At 37.8% G+C, this 21421-nt stretch overlaps 2 protein-coding genes across 3 annotated transcripts; one reads left to right on the top strand and one right to left on the bottom strand.

Annotated features, from left to right (window-relative positions):
- Positions 1-2: 2 nt before the first annotated feature.
- LOC112573773 (mediator of RNA polymerase II transcription subunit 8-A-like) lies at positions 3-4100 on the top strand. The gene is given in 8 exon segments (XM_025254367.1): positions 3-26; positions 519-594; positions 597-636; positions 1964-2108; positions 2596-2736; positions 3037-3121; positions 3238-3414; positions 3896-4100. Coding segments are annotated over 8 exon segments (771 nt in total). The 3' UTR covers positions 3979-4100.
- Positions 4101-4876: 776 nt separating this feature from the next.
- On the bottom strand, positions 4877-20408 carry LOC112574071 (histone-arginine methyltransferase CARMER-like). Of its 2 annotated transcripts, none has more exons than XM_025254906.1 (14): positions 19937-20408; positions 14506-14628; positions 13600-13700; positions 12451-12555; positions 11612-11722; positions 11053-11230; positions 10455-10545; positions 9659-9740; positions 9153-9328; positions 8648-8785; positions 7825-7997; positions 6939-7082; positions 6270-6397; positions 4877-5924 (listed from the first exon to the last, which is right to left on the bottom strand). In XM_025254906.1, exons 1-14 carry the CDS (start codon positions 20067-20069, stop codon positions 5793-5795), a joined length of 1815 nt encoding a protein of 604 aa, XP_025110691.1. In that variant the 5' UTR covers positions 20070-20408; the 3' UTR covers positions 4877-5792. The 2 variants fall into 2 exon arrangements, with proteins under 2 accessions (XP_025110691.1, XP_025110690.1); XM_025254905.1 differs by having other exon boundaries at positions 6939-7112; positions 19937-20401.
- Positions 20409-21421: the final 1013 nt, after the last annotated feature.

The following is a 21421-nucleotide window of genomic DNA, read 5'->3' as shown; positions in this document are numbered from 1 at the left end:
ACATGAACATTCAGGCACCACAGTCTGTAAGTTAATGTAGTTATCCTCAGGAAGAAGAATGAGCAACAATTAAAGAGGATATATTCATTATATATGGAGATTATTTTAATCTTTGTTATCCTTTCATTAAAGCAATATTTATGTTACTGACGAAGAACTTAGAACCTTTTACTTAAGAGCAGCAATGCAGCTATATGCTGAATATGTTTCAAAGCACTGAATATGACTTGCAGTGCTCAAGCACGAAAGGCGTTTTTTTCGCATATACAACGCATATACATATAGAGAGAGAAAGGGCAGGGAAGGCTGACACTCTGTGGAATGTTTAGGATCCATGTTTGTCATCGTAGATCATGAATCTGTGACCTGGATTTGCTTGTGGCTCCAAGAAAACTGATCAGTCCGGTTAAAGGATTTGCATGACACAAATTTTAATATTAGGTAGATGTTGCTCTTTAAGTTTTCAACTTAGATTGTGGTGACATATTTAACAATTTTTTTTGATCTCGGGAATTCAGAAAGAGGAGAAACAACTGGAGACAACACTTGACGGGTTGATCGCTAAGGTCCAGGACCTGAAAAACCAGATTACATCTTTCTGGCGAAACTCGAGACAGAATATGAAACATTAACCTGGTAAGAGTTTGTTAATTGAAAAGGTGTTGTTTCTTCAGTTCTTTTACTGCTGTACTTTTGTATAAATGCAAAAGATAGATAATTATTCACTAGAATGTACTAAGTGACGATGACCAGATCCAGGCAATTGGGGGTGAAAGAGTGGGTGGGAACCAAGAGAGATGGCAAAAGGTGGTTCTAAGATTATCCGGGTACCCCACAGCCAGTCAGGTGAAAGTGACTAACAGCAATAGAACTAGGATTTACTGTGCATTCATAATGTCTCAACCACACGGTCTGACGTATGCTCTTTTATTCACAACATAAAACAAGATTTTGTCCAAGGCTTCCCTGTCCAGCATATTATGCAAAATTATATTCAAAACAAAGGAAAAAAACAAATCTTCTGTTATTAATCTGATATTGTGCCTTACACTAGTGATACCAATCCCAACACTTTAACAAAAAATTATCACAGAATCTATGTCAGGAGTATCAACACACAAAAGGCTTGATCTATCCCAGCAGCACAACAAAATCAACAAGCAGAAATATCCTTATAAACTACTAAATGTTCATATCAGTAGAATCATTCTTCGGAAACACCTCAAGTTGTAAAGTCTGAATATCACACTAGTGTTCAGTATCAGTGCTTGTAAAATCATATCAAGACAGGGTTATATTTAATGTTCAACACAGAACTAGGTTGGGGGGAAAGGAGTTCTAAATGATCCTATGAGTGAGCTTGAATTCTGGTCTGTAATGTAAGTGCTTCAGAAACTAATAGCTCTGATGGGGTTATAGGTTATGCATGCACACTCTTGGTCTTTGGCCAAGTAATAATGCTGCTGCCCCTGGGTTAAAGGCCCCATGTCCCTATGTCTCTCTCAAAAGTCTAACAGCATGGCACTGGCAAGATTGATCAGCATGCTAGTATTGCTCTTGCATCTGGTAGTTCTTCCCTTGTCTCAGTAGAGGATCTTTTGTCAAGGATGTTATGGGTACAATATATATACACACACCTTGGCTAGTTGACACTGTGGTGCGTCTGGTGGATTATATGGGATGCATGGGAAATACTGAAAAAGAGCTACTCACCTTATGCTCTTTGTTCTTGATAATTTTCCTCTGAAGGGATTGATGATATAGTACATCTCTGTTGTGATATGGTACAGAGTCATAATGTAAGGGTTTTTATTTTTAGTCAATATTATTTGTACTCTTTTAAAATTTTGGGTTGGTTAATTTTTTTTTTATTGTGTTGTCTTTTTTTTTTTTTTAAAAAAAACTAGCCATAGTATTTCATTTCTGCCAGAAGGCTTCTATATCAGTTGTATTTGCTTCTCAGGCCATCTGCACTGGACAACTATGCACTTTTATCAGGACAGCTTACATCACTGAAGCAGTTTTTGCGTGGAGACAAAATGCCATCATTGAAGAACTATGTTCTGTTTCCCATTCTTTTGTCGCAGGATCCAGACCCACATCTTGAGGTACTTAAATAGTTTTTATATAAATGCAGAAGTCTATGCATGCATACTTCCTTCAGTGTTTAAATACCATTAGTATTTGTGGAACTTAAACTTAAGGGTGAGCTGAAGCAAGTTTTATTACCTTAGATCTGAGTTCTAAATAAAGTTTTAAGTGGATGATTTTTTGGTATTCGGAGTTCAAGGGCCACATTTAGAAATCAGAGTTACATGGTATCCTCAGGTTTTCTTCATCTCCAACCCAAAACCTAAGCCCTTAGATTAACACCTTTTGGGTGTGCACCTGTTTCCAAATACGAGAGCCAGCAATGTTGACCTTGGAGTACAATTAGCTGTTTTATACTTATGGCCCTTGAATGGTAGTATCTGTCATTTAAATGAAGCTGTTATTTTGAAATGTTTCCTTTAAGTAAATTTGCCATAATGCCTGATACATTTGTCATATACCATATAAGCATTAGCTGTTTAAAAATGAATCATTTATTTGCAGAAACTAACAGAAGGTCGTGTACTTTCTTGCAACCATGACTTGGTTCCTGATTACTTGCGCACAAAACCTGAACCAGAAGTAGAAGAAAAAATTCAAGCTATTGCTGCGAAGGCTGGCAACATTTCGATGGAAACTGCAACAGTATGTGGGACCTGTTGCTTTTAGTCATGCTAAGGTCATAGTTTTAAGGATGGTGGCATGTATACAATACAACTGAATAGTATTTTTTAACATTTTAAAGTATGGCAATTTTAAAAATTATTGTTAATTTCTGTTTATTTTGTAACATTTTGTATTGAATATTGTTTCCACATGGCACAGCAAAGGTGTATCTATCATAGCTAGATTTCATGTAGGATCAGTTATGGAGTGTTTAATGGTTGCATCTGTTACTATGTATAAAGATTTTTTTTTATGTCCTATAAAATTTTGATTTTCCAGAAGCAGCTTAACTCACTGAACAAGACAACAAGTAATCTTCTAGATATAATCAACTCAGCAAAAGAAGAGTGGGAGAATGATTCAAGTATGTGCAGTTATGTTGTTACTGTATAAAGCAGCTCAAAATGTTTCAAATTGCAGCATTGGTATATTCACTCTGACCTTCATTTAAAATAAGGAACCATTGTCTTTTCAAATTAGATCAAAAAGGCAATCAGCCACAGACCTCCTTATCCCAGGAGACAACAAACCTAGTGGCCGCAATCACCAAAGGTATGCGTTTACGTCGTCCTGAACCACAGATGCAGCAGCAGCAGCAACCACAGCAACAGGGACAGATGCCATCTTCCTTGCAGCAGTCTCAGATGCCAAAGCCAGGTTTGCTGATGATTATTGACTGTGAGGGATTGAGATAATTGTAGTATGCACCATAAAAGCAAGGTGCCAAGAGCTGCATTGTGCACCGTTAAAGGAGTCTTCTTGACAACTACTCGATCACATAATTAGCCTTTAACTGTGCTGATGTGTCATGAAAATTCACCAAGTTGAGATGGTGGCATGTAAACCATGGTGGCTTAAAATGGCATCTAGTTATACACCTTGTAAGGACACTTTGGTTAGCAGTAGTCTGCATGCATGGCAGTTCCATAAAATTACAGTTGCATACCGCATGGTGACATTTCGGCCAATGTAGGATCTCATGCACATGTAATTATTTAACAGCACATTTCTCAGAAGGTATCTCTGCTGTCGTGACATGATTTTTAAAATGTTACCTGCATACACTTTAGCAAAGTATTGTTTCTATCAGGTGGGGTTTTTTGTGGAAATTCTTTTTTCCTGGTTTTCTTTTTTACAGGTGGCAGTATAGGAAAAGCACCAAGCACTATCAAGACTAACATCAAGGCTGCCAGCTCCTCTCATCCCTACCAAAGGCCTTGACAGTATTTTTACTTAATTTGGCAATGTTGTGGATATTTAGTCCAAAAGACTTTCTCTATTGATATGAATATTGTCTTTAAATTTGTGGTGTCTGAAGAAAGAAAAATAAAAAAAAGTTGTTAGCTGAATAGGTTCATGGTGATGCTTAGTGGGTTCAGACTGCCTGAGCTTTTCAGCCTAGAAAGCACAACAGCTCACGTGTGATTGGGAGAGCAGTCATTTGTCAAAATGTCTGACTTGGCCATCTTGTGAAATTTAGTTTTGCATGGACACTGCAGGACAATATTTTATGTGTGGAGCACAACACGTTTGGTGGGCAGCTTTCATTAACCAGGTGATTTACCTTTACCTCCCATTTTCTGCACCACAAACTGGTAACTATTGAATCAAGCAGTCTTTCAATGAAATGTACACATGCGCCCAGGTTAATGCATTTTGTGATTAGGTAAGGGTCTCGCAGTTAAGTAAAGGGTAGTAAATGGTTTAGTAGTTTTGAGGCCAAAACTTTTGTTAAGTATCCAAAAATTTTGTGTTGGCAGGTTACCCCCACTTCCCTCCCCATGTCTTAGGCAAGCCTCAAAACCAGCAACTTCTGATCTGATGTCAAATGTACAAACCTACAGCCCTTCTACCATGGATCAGTAAAATTTCAATGACTGCAATAGCCAAGGCTCCAACTTTGTCACCTTTTGTAAAAACTGAAAAACTAGTTCAATGCTTTCATCAACATGCTGGTGGTCCGCATATATATGTTCTCTCAGACAAGCAGGACATTGTGAAAAAAAAACCACCACCAAACAAAAAAAGGTTGGGAGGGTGGGGGGCAAATTTTGTGTGGTTCATGGGCCATGTGCATTAATTAGTTACACCATGCAGCACAGACAAGAACCAAATGTTGTCACAACATATAAACAAATGCTTTTATTTTAGAACTGGGTCAGAATACAATGACTGATCCAGTTTTAATGCCATGATCAGTTTCTACCTACTTATCCACAATTACCGGGGGAAAAAAAGTAAAAAAATCCTGGGTATGGTTAGGTATCTTACATCATCAGCCCAACCATTCATGGTACACTATCTGCTAAACCTTGTGGCACAATCAATTGCAGAAAAATCTGCATTGCAACTTTGCAAAAGCAAAGAGAAAATTCTTTCAGCGGCAGGACATTCCTCTGTTTAACGAACATTCTAGCAATTGACATCTATGAGCAAAATACCTTTCCTCCTACAAGTTTATTAAGCAGACCAAAAGTGACCACCTCCCGTAGGACACCATTTTTGCAAAACACCAACTACCATACTATTTATAATTTCTTTGTCAGACATTCCAATTACTAAGGCATTAAATAACTGATAAATCATACCATGGTTGCCAAAGACAACATTTCTACCCAAATTACTGAGATACTAGGATTAATTTCCAAGATTGCTCATGTCCTTTCCATGACTGCAGAGGGTCTGCTTCAACAGTTCCCAAACTCAACCAAGTATGCAGCGGATGGTGCTATTTTGTTGTTTGTACATTGTCAACAGCCTCCAATATATCTCTTGGCACTTGATTGACCAATGCAGCATTGTCACATAGTGGCAAAAATAAGTCAGCCAGGACTGTATGTCATCACTGCCAACACTGTCTCCAAAATAATCTTTGAACATAAGACGCAAGGAAAGCCACATGTCACGAGTTTCCATATAAGGGAAGCTAGTACCAGGTTGCATAATTACACAGTCTGGTGAGCAGGACTTCCTAAGCTCCTGGCTTTACTTCAGGTGGTTTCTAGTCCTGGTAGTCGATGCAGAAGAATCAGTAATTAAGAAATGTCCTGTTTTTTCAGTGGCTGCTGCCCTTGTTGCTGCACCAGAACAGTCCCTGGCATGACATAATCACCAATCATGAACTGATTGCTCACAGGGTAATGTCCCATGCCACCACAGATAACATTCTGCAAAAAAGGAAAAAAAGTTTGGACATCCAATTTTTAAAAATGCTGACACATTGCTTCTAAGTTCTTTAAAAAAAAGATACATGCATGAAATGATGAAGATTTCTAACATGCCTATGCCTTTATGCTAACTGTAAACCAATATACAACTCAAAATCACTGAAGTACAGTCAGCTTCAATGATTTATAGAAATGAGTGATGATTTGTCAAGTTGTCCTGTTAACAATATGAATAGTATTTAAATCCTAAGGATAAAAGAACACAAAGAAGGGAGTTATTTTTCATCTGACTTGAAGTTTGCTACACAACTAGGCAATGCTGGAGAGTGACTCAGTAAAACAAACCTGAGTGCTGTTGAAGTTGACTGGGCTGATTCCACCACCAATGGAGGTGCGATTGGCATTTGCATTGGCATTATTACCCAAAGGTCCAACACTGGGTATACTTCCTGGGTTAATAGGAGCTACACTGGCTGCAAGACAAGGAAAAAAAAAATCAAGCAATACAAACTTTTTAAACCATACACTTGCAGGACACCGAGTTGTAAACTTTGCAATTCATATTGTTTCATTACTGCAGTAAAAAGTGGCAAAACATAATGAGTTGTTGCATTGCATGAATACATCTATTAATCAACAGCAACACAATAACTAAAAAAACAAAGTGGGAAGGAGGAGAGAAAGATGGTGGGAAAAGGCAATAACAATCAACTCAAGGTATTCATAAAAGAAGGGGATCTTAAGGCCAGTAAGGTCTTTGCTATGAAGGCGATCACTGTGCCATGTAACAGTAAGGTTTTACAACCAACAATTGTTTAACAAAAAAAAAAAAAAAAAATATTGTACAGTTCAAAGAAACGTGGCTGGGAGGTGGGATTTTTTTTTTGGCATGAGATGTACAATATAAACTATGCAATACTCAATAAGAATCATACAAAAATAAAAAAAATAAAGGAACATTATGATATATATTGGAGGAATGTTCTTCTTGCATTAACACAGAAAGTTCCTCACAGACAGCAATCAAGTTGTTCTGGATGATGCCCTGCTGCTGCGGCTGCTGTTGTGGTTGCTGTGGTGGTGGTGGCTGCTGCACGGTCTGCGTCAGGTCCACCACACTGCCGTTCATGAATCCGTTAACGTAAGTCTGCGTCTGACCTGCATACAGCGACATGCCAGACTCAAAGTCTGTCACACACGGGAACAAACAGGTATCAGTGGTCGAACAACCAGTGGAACCATCCACAGCTGTAATGGACATGTCAGCAACAGCAGAGCAAAAGGAGGTAGACAGAACAACCTGATGTTAAGACCATAAGGCAGAGAGAAGGTCACAGCAAGTATGTGTGAAAGACATCCAGTCTTCTGACAGGACCACCTCCTTATCTCTCCTTCCACAAAGAACCATTTTACATAACTATTTACATAAATGCGCTTCAGACTCGCACTACTATGGACAAAAGATTCTAAACAAATGTCAATTTTAACTTTTCAGGGATCAGAAATAAAATATTGTAAGAAAGTCCCAAGTTATTTTTTTTCTGCCATTTGTCCAACACAAACATTAGCAAGGGTGGAGACATACAGAGGGTACATGATCCCCATCTAGTGGTAGCTTAGCAGGCAATCCTTTCTGCTAGAAAGTGTACTAGGATGATAAACAAAATCTACCGACATAAAACGACCCACAAAGCTGTTTGAAGTATCATAAATCATTCTTATATAATGAATTTCTTGACTACAAAGAAAGAAAAATAGAGAGATACAGACATACAAGTTTTGTCAACTTCTAGTTTGACTTCACAAAATGTTTACAGCATTCAGCATTCATTGTACATTTCACACATGAAAGAATTTTCTAAAGATGCTTTACATTACAGACCAGAATCATCTAACATACCTGCTGCCAAGTTGTTCCAGTACTGCTCTGTAGCAGAACCAGAATTAGTGCCAGGTGGTGGCTGCGGTGCCTGTCCCGTGTAACGGAAGAAAGGATTCTTAAGGTCAAGGGTATTGCAGGACTTTGCTGAAGTGCCTGGAATGTTGATTTCGATATCCACATCATAGCTTTGCCTGAAATGAACCATGTTTATGCCTTAAACAAAAATGTGCTGCCAACATCATCTGACATCAAATGGCCTCCACAATGGTGGTAGATTTGCTTTGCAATGCATGCACATAATTTTGGCTGTTCTTAAATGTGATCACTGCAGGAAGACTATTTTAACATGATGCCCTGGCTATCAACTAAAGTTGGCATGTGACCATAGTTCTTTCTCTGACCATACAAAAGGTGCAAGTACTGTTAATTTCAGTCTATTGAGCGTACCTGTATATAAGCCGCACCCACTAAATTGAAAGAAAAAACTATTCACAAATAAGCCACGCTGGTTTATAAAATACACAACTTTTTCAATGGCCAGGCCGATTGCTTTCAACTTGAAAGCTGCATCACAGGCATTTCGTTTTGTTTTCAGCATAAAGAGGGTGTTTGAGCAAATGATATGAATGTTTGAATTGTATGCGGCTTTGATTTAAAAACGTAAACAGTTAACACTTTAGCATGAAGCAAATCCAAAAATTAATTGGAACTGGAAAAATCTGCAAACAAGCTGCATCGTTGTTTAAGCCGCAGGGTTTAAAGCTGGGGGGAGGGGGGGGAAGTTATGGCTTATAGTCTGAAATTTATGATTGCTTATTCTATGTCCTTGTGATATTCTTACCTAGTGTTACAGCGCAAGCGCACATGACCAGTTAAAGTCTGACCCTGCTTGACCAGCACTGGTGTTTCCACCAAGCACCGCACCTGGTACCAGTGGGTAAGGGGCTCCGTAGGGGATGTTGACAGCCAAACTGCATAGCTGAGTAAGAAAGCAAACCCACAGGATTAGATGAAGAGGTAATCACCTACATTTCCAACATAACACTTAAGAGGTCAAGCGAAGTGAAATTTACTCCTCGTGACCAGATAAATCTCAGTGCAAGATACTATTTACCAAAATATGGTTGAACACCCCCAACCACCACCTCACACTATTCTCAAGATTCATGCTCATGACCATCATTAACAAAATGCAGTCAATAACATATCAGGATTGTAGATGTACACATTTACATCATCCAAGGTTACAGCCAGTGGGTTAATTTTGTTAATTAGGCATATATGTCTTCCAAAGTGATATTACAAGTTTGATATCTAAAATTATAGGGTGTTTTATAGAAGCTTACTCAGTGCCCAGAAAGCCGACCTCAAACCAGAAAGCCAAGCCATGGATCATGCCCCCTTGCATCATACTGAAAGTCAAAGGAATGTCTATGACATGCAGATCTTTTTCATCTGCTGTCTGGAAGTCAATGACAAACTTGTTGGACTTGGCTAGGCAGATGCGAATGTCAAATGTGTCCTGTGAATAAAAAGCAACACAGTATTACACAATTTCCAGTAATAATATTAACAACACCAGTAAAAATTAGTAACAGAAAATTCCAAAATTTTTTGTTCTTAATGATCCCTTGTTTTGTTTCCCAAAGAATACAATAAGAAATCTGATGTTTTACGTTCATTAAAATTCACCAGAGACAACTAGAGAAAAAGGCATAAAATATTTAGAATCCACATTGAAATGTGTGGCTATTTCAGCTACACCTAATGCAAATAAAAATCAGTTAAATAAATAAAATTACTAGGAGAGTGAATTCATATGGATCAGTACCACCAAAAAACAAGCATTTACCACAATAGGCTGCTTAAAATATTCTGAGACAGCTGCATTGCGCAGGGAGCATAAGTTCACACCATGAAATGACTCTTGGTACCTGAATGTAAAATTATGCATGATTTATAAGTCACAATTAAAAAAATAGGGAGAAAAAACATTTATTAAGTTATTAAAAAAAAATTCTTCCTTTTTGCCTCTCAAAACATGCCTATTTAAGTTTAAAAAAAAAAAAAAAAAAAAAAAAGAAAAGTGCACAATGTGCATATGCAAGAAGACATGCAGTCAATGATTTTGACCTGTGTTTTTGGTTCAACATTGATGCCTGCATAGTAAACACTTTTTAAGACTGCTTTATATGTGTCACTCTATGTCACACATTTCACTTTTACTGTAAATAAACCTTGACAGGAGTTTGTAAGCATCACTGATTCTAAGTTTCTAAGAAGTTACGTTTTCTACCGTCTTCAAGTTACACATTTGTAACAAACAATATAAAAAGTGCTGTGTTTTTTTAAACGAATAATTCATGCATTCTGTTGAATATATAAATTACGCGTGGCTCTAAATTTATAGTGATTCGTTCCTCTAAATATATAAATTATACATATCTTTGATATGATTTAAATGGCTCTTCCTGTCTCAGAATGCTCAACATTGTGATCTTGTTACACCAACAGCAGTTATCTTGTCAACACTAGATCAAGGAACCACTTTCACCATCCACCCCCCCCCAAAAAAAAAAAAAAAAAAAAAAAAAAGAGAGAGAGAAAAGAACTAGATGAAGATTGGGTGAGCAAGCATAGAAACTCACCAGAAATTTGCTTTTGTGTACTGTTCCATGTAAAGTGCTTCATCTGTAAACGGTGCTATATGGAGATCTCCTTGTGATGGGTACATCTTGCCTGCAGTGAACACAATTTATAGTTTAAGCTGAATGTTATATAATCAAAGTTTCATGGCTTTTTTGCCATCACTTACTCATGATGGCATAAAAAAGACTTTTATGATGTGATGAAAAATCTGAGATCATGCTGGCATCCATGGAGAGCAAATAAAATGTAAAGCTAGAAAAAAAAAACTGTCCTTTCAAAACTTTCAAAAACAGTGTATTTCTAAAACAGGAAAACACAACCACACAAAAATGATTCATGTTGGTTTTATTGTTAGAAATCTGTTCTGAGGTAACAATACTGTCAGATGAGTTGAGGACATTATCTGGACTTTATTCAAACTAAAAAGCCAAATAATTTTTCTCGCTCTGCTTCCTTAAATTGAGAAAAGGATAATATCCTTGGAAGTACAATCAATTTAGATTAAAAATAAAAACTGTAGAATGAAAAGATAATATCCTTGCAAATACAACCAATTTCAAATAAAAAAACATTCTAAAATGAAAAACTGTCACATACCGCCAGGCTTGAGCCATTTCTTGGCATGGAGATACGACTCAAGCATGCGTTCGTTGAAGAGCATGTAACCCATAGGCTCAGAAATGATGGTGTCAACCTGCTCAGGAATATCAACTTCCTCAACTTTGCCTGGAATGACGATGATCTGACCATCCAGGCTATTCTCTTTTACCAGGGTCTATCACAGAAGATAAAGCAGATTTGTTGTAAAGCATATGGATTTAGCATGTAATCTTCTTAAGCAAGAGTTTTCCTAAAATGCTTTATCTGCACAACAGTCAAGGATTTGGCATCTTCACAGCCAAAGGACATTTTTGTTAACTTAAACTATCATCATTAAGCAATGGGAATCATTTGCTTTTGAAAACTTTTTTAACCTATAAAAGGTCCTCATGAGTCTCTATTAACAAAAACATTACTCCATGACTCACACTATATTATTCTTCCAATACACAGCTTTAGGACAATGTGAGAATTGTTAAATAAAAATGACCATGAACTCTAATGAGATCACAAGCTGCTAGAGTAGACAGAAAATGACACAAATGATGACATGCACCTCACAATGATTGGCCATGCTACTGGCCTCAATGGCATACACTCTGCGGGCACCAGCCTGAATAGCAAAGAAGGACAGGATCCCAGAGCCAGCACCAACATCAAGCACAACCTGCAGTAAATATGGCTTTTTGCTTAACTCTTGCATGTATAACATAATATATTCTCTACAATACTATTATGTCAAACAAATTTGAGTTATGGACATCTATACACACAAACGAATTGCCACAACACATACAAAGGTAAAAGTCCAAGTTACAGACAAACAGTTTAAAGTAACAAACGTGTAAACTTAGTCTGTTGCATCATCATCATTATTATTATCGTATGAAATGTTTGGTATTTTAGAGAGTTTCTAAAATTTTTTATTTCCACAGAAAGGTAAAACCTATTACTGATGCTGAAGACAAATGTGTTTGATTTAAATGCAAAACTGACTTTAAAATGGTCTTTGGAACTTGAAGACTGTATGTACAATGAACCAGTAGGGTGCTAAAAGGATAGCGCTTAGCAGTCAGCCAAGTTGCTAATGTTTTATAAAGATTTTAAGTGAAATACTAAGCACTAGTCATTGCAGTGAGCAATGAACTATGCACCCAGTCCTTGTTCATCTGCGCTCCTGATGGTTGATGAAGTGAGGAAGTTCAAGGTGATAGCCTTATCACAAAAAATGCCGAGTCAATATTCAAACCAGTCAGAAAAGTAACAGTAAGCTGATGCATATTATCTTTAAGATAACTGACAGTTATATTATATTAATGGGGTTAATCAACTTGTTCCTGCAATAAAAAATCATCTATGCAAAATGAAAACTGTGAAAGATCCAAAAGAGCTCACCTTGTCATGGAAATCAGATAAATTGGCAAGCATAGCTCTCTGGTATGTGGATGTTCGTATATAGTCTTGCATCATGTTTTGTTGTTGGGAGAGATATCCATAAAACTAAAAATGAAATCAAAAGCACAAAACTCCTAAAAATGTGTGGCTAAAAATTCAGACACAAAAATGTGTACTAGTCTTTCTGACTGTAAAGTTTAAAAAATATACCACCATCATCAAGCAAAAGCCAGGGCAAAGGACTAGACTCGATGAACTGGATATACAAAGTTATTTAACAGCTCTGCTGTGCTTTAGCTCTATTTGCATCAATACCTCTAGTCCAGGGGTGGGCAAACTGGACCGCGAATGTCTTTGGACCGGCCTGTCTGTCTAAATGTGAAGTGCACTTGTTGTCATATTTTTATTCAGCTGAGGTTAATTTGATTGAAATTTAATTTATTAAATACAACAGCATTAGAAACTGGGAGTCCATAAAATTCTAACACAAAGTACAAAGATGATAACACGGTTGACATGTCTGAAATTGTCATTAGAGAGCATCGGGGGTGGCTGCCTTCAAAAGGAAAGGGTGGTTTTAAAGTTTCATTGTGAGCGAATTCAAACAGCTTCATTCTACATAATAAATTTTGGTAAGCGAATGCCACTATGCGCTTATATATTGTTTATTTCATTTTAACTAGGTTTGTTGTGTAGTGTTTTTTTTTTTTTTTTTTTTGGTATTTCACCGGCACATCACATAGCTTAGAATTTTCAGACCGGTGGGGGGAAAAAAAAAATGCCTGCCCCTGTTCTAGTCCACAACTACAACCCAATATGGAAACAAAAATGTAGTTACTGGCAACAGTGTATTTCTTCCACCCCCACAATATCTTTATCACCTTGTACAAGTCATTCTTATATAGGCAACATTTCATGCAATGTACAGCTGCACACTGCCTGCTGTTTAGTTCATAAGGGATGCTGTGCAAACACTACAACACCACAGTAGTCTGGCTTCAAGAAACTGTAACAAAGTAACAATACAATTTAAGTCTGTTCCACTCAGTAACCTGACCCAGATGGCTAGCATGCGAATGGCACACATTAGCACAAACTGCTGCACATTTTCCCCTCCATTCTTCACTCAAGAGAATAAATACAGCTTACCTGAAAATATTGCACAGCAGATGACTCTTCAGTTCTGTCAGAAAAGACAGATTTTGTTCCTTCTCTAAGCTGTTTGATTGTTGATTTAAAAGCTTTCACATCTGTAAAAACAAGACAGACATTATTATAAAGAATATTGTTTAAAGTCCCTAGCCCCTTTGTTTTGTTACACATAGTCAAACAGTACAGCAGATACTACACAAAGATAATTGCTTTGTAATTCTATATGCACTTTTTCACTGCCTATATATCTCACTGGATGCTTCATCTCTTCTTAATGCTAATCCAACAGCTGCCACTTCCAGATCATGTTTCACCTACAATGCCAAGGCAATTTTAGTCAAAGGCAGCATTAGTCTTTGCTGCATTTTTCAATGTCAATGTTGAATTCAAATTAAATAAAAATGGGCTAATTATACACCCCAAACCATTAATTTGTCTCTGAAGGCTTGTTGCAATTGTTTGCTAGATGCAGGAAATCACCAATAAACAAGTGAGACCTTGTACTTTATAAGTAAACCAATAACTAGTGTACTTTTTCCTCTCTTTGCATGCAAAGCCATTTTACAAACCAATGTTTGTTGCCCCTTTTTCCTTCTCTTACAAGAGCAAGAAAAAGGACTAGTACAGCAACATTCATTTGTATGGGCCCAGCCATTGTTAAAGAATTAGCAATAGATCTGGCCAGATTGAGAAACAGAACTTAGACCAATCAACAATGCAGAACCAATTCATAGCTGATCAGCATTTAATTAAGAATGGACTTAAACTTCCTGAACCAGTCAGGGCAGGACTGTTAAATTAAGACAATGCTTTATGATTCTGAAGTTAATATACAAGTTTATCTAACCATCCATCTATTCCTTTCTCTCAAAACACTGTTTATAGCTGAGGAGCATACTGTACCATGAATGCTGTTAAACCACAACATAATGGATCCCAAATCATTAGTGATGACAAAGCCCTGCTTTCCAAGTCTTGCACATTCTGTTGATTTGTTGACAGCCACAGTTCTTGAATGTGTATCACCTGAAAATAAAGTGCATTCTAGCCATTTGTGCTTACACAACAAACCAAATTATCCAGTTATTTATTACGTATTGCTATTAAAACTGTAATGATAATATTTGAGAAGTACATTCCCATGATTAGCATTGTAGAATGCCTGCTTTACATAAATCAGAGAGATTTTTGAGTAATCTAGAAGGAATTTTTGTGTTGTATCCTACAAGACTATCAAGACACAGCAGTCACAGTTGCTTACTCTCCCGTAAAAATGTTATATTAGTATTTAGTTACGAGACGTGTAGAGTATGCTGATTCTGTTAAACAGTTGAAGGCAGTGCAGTGCTCAAAAGTCATCTGAAAGAGGTGAGTCTTAAGTTGTCTCTTGAAAATTTTTAAAGAGGCAGCCTGGCGGAGCAGCAAGGGGAAAGTGTTTCAAGCAAAGAAGCCTGGGTAGAATAAAGTTCGTTGGTTAGCTGAGTACAGCATAAGGAATGTGGAGCCAGAAGGTATCAGCTGCTTAATGAAGAGTGTGCGATGGAGTCCAGAAAACAGTCCAGTTTATTAATGATATGATTGGTGATAGACAGCCAGTAAACAAAGCAGTGGGGTGTCACGTAATCTGTCTTATATGGCCACAGAATGAGATGGGCAACAGAATTTATACATTATTTATGTGTTGAAGAGAATGGGGTGTGTCTTGAAGGATGCCAGCAAAAAGGGAGTTTTTCAAGCATGAGAGAAGGCAGACAGCTATGACATCAGTAGCCTTGGATAGTGGAGAGACATTTTTGCCAATGAAGCAATGTGGGACTGCATGAAGACAGTTGAGTTCAGAATAATGTCAGTACTCTTAAAGCTGGACAATAAGGGGATTTTCATGCCAGACAATCAGAGCCTACTGGATGAAACTATGGAAAGTCATGGTTTAGTGCCAATGAACAGGGTCCAGTTTTGGATGTCCATGTAGCTGTGAATGATGGGTAAGAGAAAACTATCAAATTAAACTGTCAGTGGACAGCTGGCATACAGCTGCAACCTCTCTGTAAACACAAGATAATAGACATCAATGTCCAATGACAGGGGCTTTGTAAAGAGAGTAGAGGACGTGGCCCATGGCAAATCAATGTAGAGGACTCATAAAAGTTGGGAGGTATGGTAGTTGATGACAATGGTGAAATCAGATATGGATGTACCTCTGGAGCCAGGAAAGGGTTGCATCTTGAATGCCAAAAATGGGACAAAGCCAGTGGACCAGGATGTTGTTAAGCCTATCAAACATGGTCAACTAGTAAAGGAGGACAAGCACTGAAACTAGACGACAGTGTTCTGACTTCTGCATCATTGACAGCAATCTAGTTTCAGTCTTTGTCCTCCTAGACTAGTCGACCATGTTTGATAGGCAATGAGAGTGGTCAGTAAGGTGTTTATAAAGCTGGTCAAGGATTATGCTCTCTAACAGCTTCAAAAAAAAAAAGGGGGGTAAAGTTAGAAACAGGATGACAGTTCTTAAGCTCATTTTTATTAAAGTCAAATGTTTAGGAGTGGTTAATTAATTAAGGTAGTTGGGGACAATAAAAAAAATCAAGTTATCACTTAGTCTCATAATCCAGTCCAGGCGTATCCACTGGAATGCATGGGGAAAAGGACTACCTGTAGTGATCTGGGAGGGCTTTAGCCCGGATAGTCAGTCCCAGTAAATGTTGCGGTCGACAAGGACAGCCCTATTGATGGTTTTGATAAGGTATTGATCAGGCACATGTGCAAAATCACCGAAGAAAGTAAAGTCTTTCAGCTCGTTCTTGCTATTCAGTATTTTGTTTATTCCTTGTTACTCAAGGAGCGTAGGGCCGCAACAACCCCTCGCTAGCAGACCTGGTTTTGGGTAGCCCCTATCAGTTGGGTCCATGTGGTTCCGACGTCCTTTGCCTCACTCTTTCAGTAGCAGATGGTGAAGACAAAGAAAAATGACCAACAAAGTGGCATTAATAATGAGTTCTATCACTTCCAAGTTGGTATGTGTGAAAAAAACAAAAAGAGGAACTGTGATGACTGTGATGCCACCCTTCATGATGAGCAAAAAAAGAAAATGATCCTGTAGCCTGCCATGGTGAACTATTTGTTGTTTGGGTAATAAGGTTTCAGTGATGATAAAAATGTTGATATGGTCAGAGATGTAGTCAGCAATGAGATCAGCCTTGATGAATGAGTTCACGAGTCAAAAGTTTGTTGAGTACTGGTGAACATTATTCTTTTATAGTGCAGAATCCTAGTGACCAGCTGTCTGCACTTAATATTATTTACTAAACACTACATTCAGTTTTCTGATTGAAGCTGGCCTAAATTATATAACCTAATACAGTGGAACCTCGGTTAGCGAACACCTCGGATAGCGAATATTTCGGATAACGAACAAAAATTTTGTTAAAAGTTTGTCTCGGATAGCGAACAAAATTTCGGATAACGAACAGCCACGTGAACCACACGTGACCGACCAGCATGTCATCATTCGCGCTCGAGACACAGTTACAATCAGTCGTTCCTTATCTATGCGCATCCTTCTTATTTAGTGATTTTTGTGCTTTATTTTAATAAGATAATCCTCAATAATGTCTCCAAAGAAGATTAAGAGCAATTAATAGTAGTGATCGAGGTAATGACAAGGAAGTGGCCAACAAATGAATTGAAAAAAGGAAATGATTTCAAAGCATGAAGGTGGCATGCGTCTGTCGGATATGTGATGTCGTCTTACCGAAGAGTTTTACAAAAAAGGCAGAAGGAAAAGACACTGGACAAGTTTTTTGCTTTAACCTCAAAGCTACAGAAAAGGGAAGTCACCCCAGATTTTATAATGTCACGTGTGCTCATGGAGGGGGAATCCAAGCAGTAATTCCACCCCTTCCTCCCCACACGCTGCTTCCTACCACGCCGTCAAAACGGCAAGTTTTCTGATGTTTAAATGCTTTTGTTAATGTTTTTATGTTTATTTAACTCCATTTACATTGCATTATAACTGTTCTCATTAAAACACCTATAGCCTGTAGCTTTCAAATATTAGCGAGTCAACAGGGGCTGGGAACCAATTAAATATATTTCCTTTATTTCTTATGGAAAAAATTGTTTCGGATAACGAACATTTCGGATAAAGAACAGCTTTCCAGAACGGATTAAGTTCGTTAACCGAGGTTCCACTGTATTAGGTTTTCATTGCTTCATCTGTACTCAATAAAATGACAGTGAAAATCAGCAGTTTATGCTGATACTGACTGGCAGTTGTTGATCTTACATGCCTGATGTGATCATCCTCAATAATACTGATCTTATACTACTTGTCTGTAAGGTATTTATGTCACTGTGATCTCAAAAAATATTGTATATATATATATGGAATACTCTAGTGTGTAGGCCTCGTTGCACAATCTGAGATATATCCATATTCTGTTCCTGCTGATAAGTCTGTTACAGCACATACTGGTACTAATTCATGCGACTTTGTGCAAAACTAAACAGTGTAGTTGTTGACCATACGTTCTAGACTAACCTGCCCATGTGGTTAATTGCAAAGTTTTATCCATCTGAGACATTTCTACCTCTCATAATATTGTCTTGGAAATGGTAGTATTGTCACTTGCCTGTTCTTAAGTCTTTTATGGCACCTAGAATTGGAGTTGCACAAACCCCAGATGTATCTTTTTAGCATGACTGTTTTGCTCAAATCAATGAACATATTACTACTACTAGACATTGTGTTTGTCTTAAAACATGTGAAGCAACTCTGCCTGAGAAAATTTTTCCTCAGATTCTCCAAAATCACAACATGATTGGTCATGATGTCACCACAAGGGGCAGAGCATCTAGTGGTTAATACTGCCTTTATCAAAATCAAACTTGTCTGTCATCACACAAAACCACTACATATTTTAAAATATAGTAACTCGCACATTTAAAGGCCGAAGTCTCCTGTAAGGGCAAAATGGAATGGTATCACCCGTGCAAGGGAAGGTAGGAGTACACGCTGTGCGGACTGCTAGCGGCCAGTCGTCTTCAATTACTACCTGGACAAAAGGCGGGGTGGACATCACAGGCACTGCCAACTAGCCTAGCAATAAAACGTCTTCCTCACCCGACCACTACTTGCTGTAGGGTCTGAGCGCTGAGGTGAAACGACTTCTATCTGAGCATACTGTCACAGGCTCTAACCTAACAATACAACATCTTTCTCAGCCGAGTACTTGCTGCATTGTTTTAAAATTCAGTTGTCTTTGTGTTTGTGTCATTTCCGCTGTTCATCATTTTCCTTTATTTTTTTTCTTCTTTATTTTATGGAGATTACATTCAATTGTCGGTCCTAACCCTGACAGTATGTTCAGTTCCAAACGGTTTCACTTCAGCTTTCTAAACGCCAATACCAAGAACTCGGCTGAGAAAGACATCGGTTTATTGCCTGTGATCTCCACCCTGCCTCGGGGCTAGGGTAGCAATTAGGGAAAACTGACCGCTGGTACAGCACCGTGTATTCCTACCTTCCCTCGCACGGGCGAAACCATTTCAAAACAAGGCCCAACGGGACCTCGGCCTTTAAATTGTAAAGCATGTAATTCAGAAAATTCTGTAGGTAAATTTTTACATCTTCTTATATAAAGCAATCAATTTTTCAACAGAATGTGCAATTTGTGTCTTTAATGTTAAAAGGATTGAATGAAATGATCACATGATATCACAGTTAGACAAAAGCAAACAGTTTAGTGATGTCTCTTGGAATCTGTGGAGTGCCAAATACATGTAAAATTTATAATTTTAAAAATTCCTGGGAAAGAATACTTTACCCCCCCCCCCCTAAAAAAACCGAAACGCTTAATAACCTTGTGACTATTTAATTCTTTGTCACATTTGTTGTTCCCCTGATCACTATTATTTATCTCTTCCCATCACCATAAATGTGCACCCTTCTGATGTTCATTTGCAAGTTTAGAAACTAGGAAACATCTTCACAAAGACAAACAGCTATAAAAATAATGTTAATGTCATTACTATCATAATAACAACTACATAGCTACTTATAACTACTTTCTACCTGGGATTCTTAGACAGATAGCCTGCACAAATTAAAGAGACTGCAAATGCAATGCTTCTGAATGTGCGAAACCTCTGGGACACAAATTAAATGACAGAAAATAGAAGTTTAATTTCTACCTCAATTTCATTAAAAGAGGAAAACATAAAGGCTGAAACTGAAACGAGTGGAAGTACTTGACAAAATAAGTCTGGCTTGACTTAGTGCGTGAAACGCTCGTCTTTCAGTTTCAATCTTTAAAAGAATATTTCAACTTACCATTAAAAAAATCAACATGAACTTCTCCTTCCTTCGTCGACAAACGTATCCTAAATGGATAATTTGATACTAGTTCAAAATGCTGTTTATCGGTGAATGTTGACAAGAGCACGTTGTCAAACGAGGAAGCCATCTTAGCACTGAGTCTATGGCGCGGGAGAGACTGGTTGAGATCCACTCGGTCACACAAATCTATTCATCATCATAACTATGTGATCCAAAATACACGATGGTCAGAATCAATTAAATCAGAAAAAAATTCACAAGCCTCAGCTCTTCAGGATCTGAACGCCATTCAGGACTAGCAAACAAAAGTTTCGATTATTGTCTCACACCCGGCGGTGCAGATGTTTCTTTTGTTATCGGACCCGAACGAATTATTTTGTCTACAAATTGTCCTGGCCTCTAGGAAAAATGTTGCAGAATAGCAAAGATGAAACCACTTCAAATAATAAAATAAAAGATTTTAACTATATTTTTAACTTTTATTAAATTATCAAATCAAGAACAGATAAAAAGCACAAAATGTATGTGAAACGAAACATCTTTTGTACGTGTTAGCTTCAGCGCGGTTTATCTCACACGTAGGATGCGGCGAGATGAAGGGACTCGAAGGTGCCACAGCTTGATGTCAAGATACGCTTTAAAAAGAAAATGTAAAAAAAAAAAAAATAGGTTACACGTGAACTGAAGAATGACTTTTCATTGAAAAGAACCATAATTTACGGACAGATCGATCGAAGTTGGATTAGTCAGTAAAACTAGCAACAATATTTAATTTTGCAAAATGTACCGATTACCAAATAAAACGTTTTTTAGGATGGATGGGAGTACATTGTTATTGAAGATTGCCTATTACAAAGGCGGGGAAGGCTTGCAGTTGACCGATGATACGTAAACGACTAGGCCCAAAGAAATAATTTTATTTCAGTTATTTACGCGATGTATTTAACGTTTTAACAGCAGCTGGTGTTCCCTAGTTTCGTTCACTATACATCTCCAGGATAGACTTTCAGTCTTTTGTTGCTGGCTCTGTTAGTGGTCTGCATTCATTTGCTTTATCAGTATAATTTGTTATATATATATATCCACCCTCTTTGCTGTTTTTTTGGGGGTGGGGGTAGTTAACTGATTGTTTCTTTTGTCTAATTTACCCTTTCAGAGGTGGAAATTGTATCGGCACGGATCGGGCACCCGCAAAATTCAAAGTACAGGTAGTCCTCGGGTTACGACGGTCTCGAGTTACGTCGTTTCGTGGTTACGACGCTTTAAACGACGCTCATTCCGACTTGCGAGGTCAGTGCATCAAAGAAAAGGAAGGCCATCACCATGGAGGTGAAAGTGGATATCATAAGGCAATCTGAGAAGGGGGAAACAGCAACAGAAATTGGCAGGTCATTAGGACTTCGTCGTTCGACTGTCGCTACGATTATCAAGGAAAAGATCGCATCCTTGAACATGTGAAAGGATCTGCTCCTATGAAAG

Source organism: Pomacea canaliculata, linkage group LG10 (genome assembly GCF_003073045.1).
Source record: "Pomacea canaliculata isolate SZHN2017 linkage group LG10, ASM307304v1, whole genome shotgun sequence".
Lineage (NCBI taxonomy): Eukaryota > Metazoa > Mollusca > Gastropoda > Architaenioglossa > Ampullariidae > Pomacea > Pomacea canaliculata.
Note: the sequence above shows the minus strand (reverse complement) of the source record. Positions and strands in the feature narration are given on the sequence as shown.